The sequence below is a fragment of the Chelonoidis abingdonii genome, chromosome 2 (assembly GCF_003597395.2).
Source record: "Chelonoidis abingdonii isolate Lonesome George chromosome 2, CheloAbing_2.0, whole genome shotgun sequence".
NCBI lineage: Eukaryota > Metazoa > Chordata > Testudines > Testudinidae > Chelonoidis > Chelonoidis abingdonii.
The window spans coordinates 97,824,285-97,829,763 of NC_133770.1; the positions used below are offsets into that span (position 1 = coordinate 97,824,285).

Genomic DNA, 5,479 nt, shown 5'->3' on the forward strand with positions numbered 1-5,479 from the left:
TAGGGGTATGGACTGGCTTCCCGAATGAGGAGCGATAATAGGACAGGACTTTTCAGCTTGGAAAAAACACACCTATGGGGGGGAGATGCTAGAGGTCTAATAAATCATGTTGTGGTGGAGAAGTAATTAAGGAAGTGTTAATTCTCCTACGTCATAACACAAGGAACTAGGGTCACACGGACATGAAATTAGTAAAGGTCAGCAGGTTTAAACAAACAAAAGGAAGTAGTTTTCACACAAAAGACAGTCAACCCGTGTGAATTGCTTTCCAGAACGGCTGTTGTGGAGGCCAGAGGACGCAGACTTCAAAAAACTAAGATAAGGTGTCATGGATAGGTCATCAATGGCTATTAGCCAGTATGAAGCAGGAATGGTGCCTCTAGCATCTGTAAAATGCCAGAACTGAGATTGGGCAACCAGGAGGAAGGCTCACTTGAAGGTTTAACCGTTCTGTTCATTCCCTCGATCAGAAGACAGGATACTGGGCCTGATAGACCTTTGTCGACCAGTACAGCCATTCTTAAGTTCTTCAAAAGTAGGCACTACTGTTTTATGCCTTTGAAAATCTTCCTACTGCTTAGAAATGAACTGATCAAATCCTTGGTCGAAAAATTGGTAGTGGTTTTAGTGACCGAAAATAATTAAGAATGTTTGTATTTCAACAGAAATCCTCAATACAGCCACTGGTGAGAGGTGGATGGGGTTGATATTTGGGAAATCCGAGAATTGCTAAAGCATTTAAATCGGCGCCTTCTCTGGTCTGACAACACGACTCAAGTTGCCAGCTCTATAGTGCCACAGAAGCCCAGCTAACAGCCAAGTCTGCATCTGCAGGTAACAAGTTACATAATAAGCATATCTCCTCTCTTGTCTTAATTGTATTATTATTCTGGCGTATACGAATTTTAAATCAATGTGGTCCCTTAGAATCATTACTTTACTTAAGACGAAGCAAATAATGTTGGTATCTGGCGGTTAAAACGGTAACTTACTGTGTTCCTCTAACAACAACTTTTGTCTGTTCCTTTTTAAAACAAAAAGTATGAAACAATAAATATGTTTCCTGGCATGAGAACTTATTCAGTAGTGGAGCTGGAAACCCTGCTGAATTGCTCATATAAGCCCAAATGACTCGTTCATAACTGTGCCATTTTACAGATAGGAGTTAGCTGAACAGATATCATGGCTGCATCCCTGCTAAAGTTAAAGCTGTATATTGTGTTGGAACTTCACATAACAGGATGTTATAATGATTTCTAAGGCAACAAGAAGGGAGAAAAATTCTACTACTTGGTATCTGCACTTTCTAGTGCTTAACTCTTTTTATACCAATGTTAAAAAATGTACAGAAAGTGAAGTAAGACATCTGCCTAATCTTAAGAAAAATTGATGCATCTGGATGGAGTTTAAAGTTAAGTAGTCAGAAGCAAACACCATGTATACAGTTATGTTATGAATTACATGAATCTCACTGTTATCGCATGAGGTAACAAACACAACTTAGGGAGACAGCTTTTTCCTCTTGGGCAATGCCTTATGTACTCCTCATCAGTGAAAGCCAAGAAACCGAACTGCTAAGCTCGTTTAAGTGGATTGTGTTCTTGGTATCCATGAATGCTCTGTCTTTTTATCGGCTCTTTATACTTTTAATGTATCCCGTAGAACGGAAGTGTAGCTTTCCTGCAGTTGTAAGACTGAAGGTTATAAATAACAATATATGGGTAGTGAGCTTGCCAGCTCGATCATTTTCTCAATGATTTCCATAAAACCCATTGATTGTTGTTAATTGAACAAAAAGCTCCATAGGGATCGCTCACTTCTATGGCCTCCCTACTTGTTATTTTCTTATATAGACTACCCTCCTGTAAAAATACCTGTATCAGTCTACAAGGATACTACTGCTGGGAATTGTTCAAGACTGTATATTGTTATGCAAATAACGTGTACTGAGCATCAACATAACGAAGCAACCAATGATATGGGATGCTATTGCTGCTTTTCCGAAGATTAATTTTAGTTTTTTCTGTATTGGTCAATTGGGTAAAGAACACCTAAAACAGAAAGTGTTTTAGGCAATTGCCTCAATTTGTAGTAGCCGTGTAGATTGCTGTTTTAACATGCCATAACGTTAAGTTAAAATTGGAAGTGCTTTGCTTATGTTGGTTTTATTTTCCTCTGTCGTCCCACGACCCCCCCCCCCCCCCCGTCTCCCAACCTTTAACATGCAGATCCCAGTAACCTGGTTGAGATGCTTTGAATTACAATGAAAAAAGGATTACCCGCTAAGTGATTATAATGAAAAACACAGCTATGATTAAGTTAGAAGTAGATAGTTAATCAAGGGCCAGAAGTGGAGAGCCTGACAATGAGTATGGACTTACCTCCCTCCACTCAGTAACCCCATTGAAATCAGTGGGAGTATTTGAGGAGTAAATCAACGCTGAGCCTGAGTAACAGGTTTGGAATCTGGCCCCAAATGCTTGTAAGGTTATAATTTTTACCTTTTCCTCTCCACCTTTTGAGGCATCCAGTTGGGATGCAATAATCTGTAATGACTGTGCATTTCTTGTTAAGCACAAAAGCAGGCCACTTTAATAGCAGTAACCCCTTCCTCAGAAATACTGAGTTCTATCTTTTCCGTAATGATAAAAAAGCAGCTGTTATATGAACTTCATGGGAAAAGGATAAGCAAGTTGAATTTCCAACTCACATGCCCTAGGGGAATACCTAGGTGCCATTTGCAGCACATTCCACTTTACTAACATATTCTTCATGCAAAAATAAAATACAATACATATCAATATTGGTGTCAAGTATCAGAGGAGTAGCCATGTTAGTCTGGATCTGTAAAAAGCAACAGAGTCCTGTGGTACCTTATAGACTTACAGAAGTAGTGGAGCATAAGCTTTCATGGGTGAATACCAATTTCATCAGACGCAATATTGACGCTTTCCTAACTTGTGACACAGTTATAAAAATACATTACGCAATTAAAATATCACCGAAGAGGGGAAGACCTAGCAGTCCATACTGCCGTAGGAATATAACCACCAATTATAAATTTTCTAGAGCATTGGTTATTCCCCTCAATGGTTTGTGTGTAAGATATTATATTTGCTCCTGGAATGTTTTTGAAGCTTGCCACATGGTGCATCCAGAATTCTCAGTAGCTGATGCTGCACCAGTAGCTACAGAATCCCAGTTCCAGACCCTGGGTTAAGAAGCATAAAGACATGGATTCAGTCTGCCTCCTCTTTAAAGCATCTTCTGATTACCAAGAGCAGTGGCACTTTCACAGCATGAGGACTGGATAGTGCAATAGGATGCTATGCAGTAATGTTGCTTTTCAACAGCATTAAATATTCTAAGGTCCAGAGTGGAAACAGGGGCTGGGGAAAATACAAATGAATGATGTTACAGAATTTGATTAAGAATTTCAAATGTAAAGCTAGACAAAATGATAAATCAAAGCAGCAAGGACTTACAATGAAGACTTGAAAAGTGAAGTTAGTTCTTACAGGTTGTTTTTGAAAGAATGAAAGCTCCGTGTGGTGTTTCTTCAGATATTTCACAATATTTGTAAATCCTGATTTGAAATCTAACGAAGGACTTTTGATGGCAAAACGATACATAGAAGACCTCATTTACAGGAAATGATATCATTCCAGCACAGTTTAGAGATATCCCACAATAAACCCAGCTTGGTGCCACAGCATATTAGTGTACTATTATGCTGGGTTTCATTCGAAAGGTATGAGTCTGCCTTAGCATGTTGTGAGGGCATTCAGGATAATTACAATGTGTCCAGCTGCTTGAGCCAAACACTACAGTAGCTATGGGAGTTTTTTTTCCTACCCAGAGAAGGGACACAGTGTTAACTTGCATACAGTGAAAATTGTTTTTAAAAAATGAGAAAAAGAAACCTGAAATTCAGAGGCTAGCAGCCACTATTGCTTTGTATTATTAAAGCTGTGGCATGTGGACAATATGGGATGGAAGGGTAAACAAGATAATTAACAACGAATAAGAATCAGTTGCCTTTGACGTCATTTCCTGTAATTAGGTTTACTCTTCAGGCATTTGAGGATCATGAAAAATTGATCTTGAACTACAAAAACTGAACTTTATAGCCTGTATTATGTTGCTTACTGAATTCTTGGTATTTTGTCACAGTGCTCATTTGTGTTTTCTTAACCATCTATCTATCTATACCTAGATATATGATGGCTTTCCATTGTAATCCATTGTAAATTACCTCTGCCAGTCAATTAGTCAGGCAGGCAGGAAGTCCCACCCTGGCAGAGCATCAGTGTAAGACTCTTCTTTCTCAATTTTCCCTCAGACACACCATCCTGAGAAGCCACTTTTTCCTACCACAGGAAGCCCAAGAGAACACTATAGCTAGCAGTCTGACAGCCAAACTGAACCCTGGCCTTTTGTATCCTGCCAGGTTTGAAAAGCTGGACATCACCCCTAAAAGTGCCCAGAAGATAAAGCCGGTGCTTGAGCGGTGGATGGCTGAGGCTGAGGCCCGCCATCGAGCAGGTATGCAGAACCTGACTGAGTTTATCGGAAGTGAACCATCCAAAAAGCGCAAGAGGCGTACCTCATTCACGCCACAAGCTCTTGAGATCTTGAATGCCCACTTTGAGAAGAACACTCATCCCTCTGGGCAGGAAATGACAGAGATTGCAGAGAAACTGAATTATGACCGGGAAGTAGTTAGAGTTTGGTTCTGCAATAAGAGGCAAGCACTGAAGAACACAATTAAACGTTTAAAACAGCATGAGCCTGCGACAGCAGTCCCTATGGAGCCCTTAACAGACTCTCTGGAAGAAAACTCCTAAAAAGAAGAAAAGAAAAGAAAAGGAAACATACAAACAAAAATTTAACCATTTGGACTCTGAAAATGCCCATTCATCACCCTTGTAAGTAAAAGACTGAGAAAACTGCAAGATGGACAGAACAGTTTATAAATATCCGTGGGTTTTCCTATATAAAAACAAAAAACAAAACAAACAAACAAAAACAAAACCACCAAACAAAAACAAACAAAATACACAGCACTTAGTGTGTGTGTGTGTTGTAGAATTAGCTCCCACCAACCCACCAAAAAAGCCAGTTTTTTAAATGGACTTAAAGCAAACCAAATAACTGCTTACTTCTTTTCTGTGTATTATGAAAATGTGAATATGTTTTAAGGAAAAGAAAAAAAAAGAAAAAAAACCTGTTATCTGTTTAAAAAAGAATACAAGCCTGCCACCTGGAGGAGTGATTGTAGCCTTTCAGGTATCAAGTGCTGATTCACTATGAAAACTATTAACCAAAGTCAGAAACATGGCATTGCAAACTAGATTGTTAGTCTGCTCTTTTACAAGCATAAAATTGTGTTATGAGTTTTTACATTTGTACTTTACAAAGAGAAAAAATAGTACAATTAATTTCTCCCACCCTTTGTCACACCCCCTGCAGGTGAATA

General features: G+C 39.1%; 1 protein-coding gene across 1 annotated transcript in view; it reads left to right on the forward strand.

Moving 5' to 3' along the window:
* POU6F2 (POU class 6 homeobox 2) overlaps positions 1 to 4,862 on the forward strand; it is a 404,244-nt gene extending 399,382 nt beyond the window's left edge. Inside the window, exon 9 of the mRNA XM_075061999.1 lies at positions 4,343 to 4,862. Coding sequence (XP_074918100.1) covers positions 4,343 to 4,847 — 505 coding nt within the window. The 3' untranslated portion in view covers positions 4,848 to 4,862. The remainder of the gene's footprint in view (positions 1 to 4,342) is intronic.
* The last annotated feature ends 617 nt before the right edge of the window (positions 4,863 to 5,479 follow it).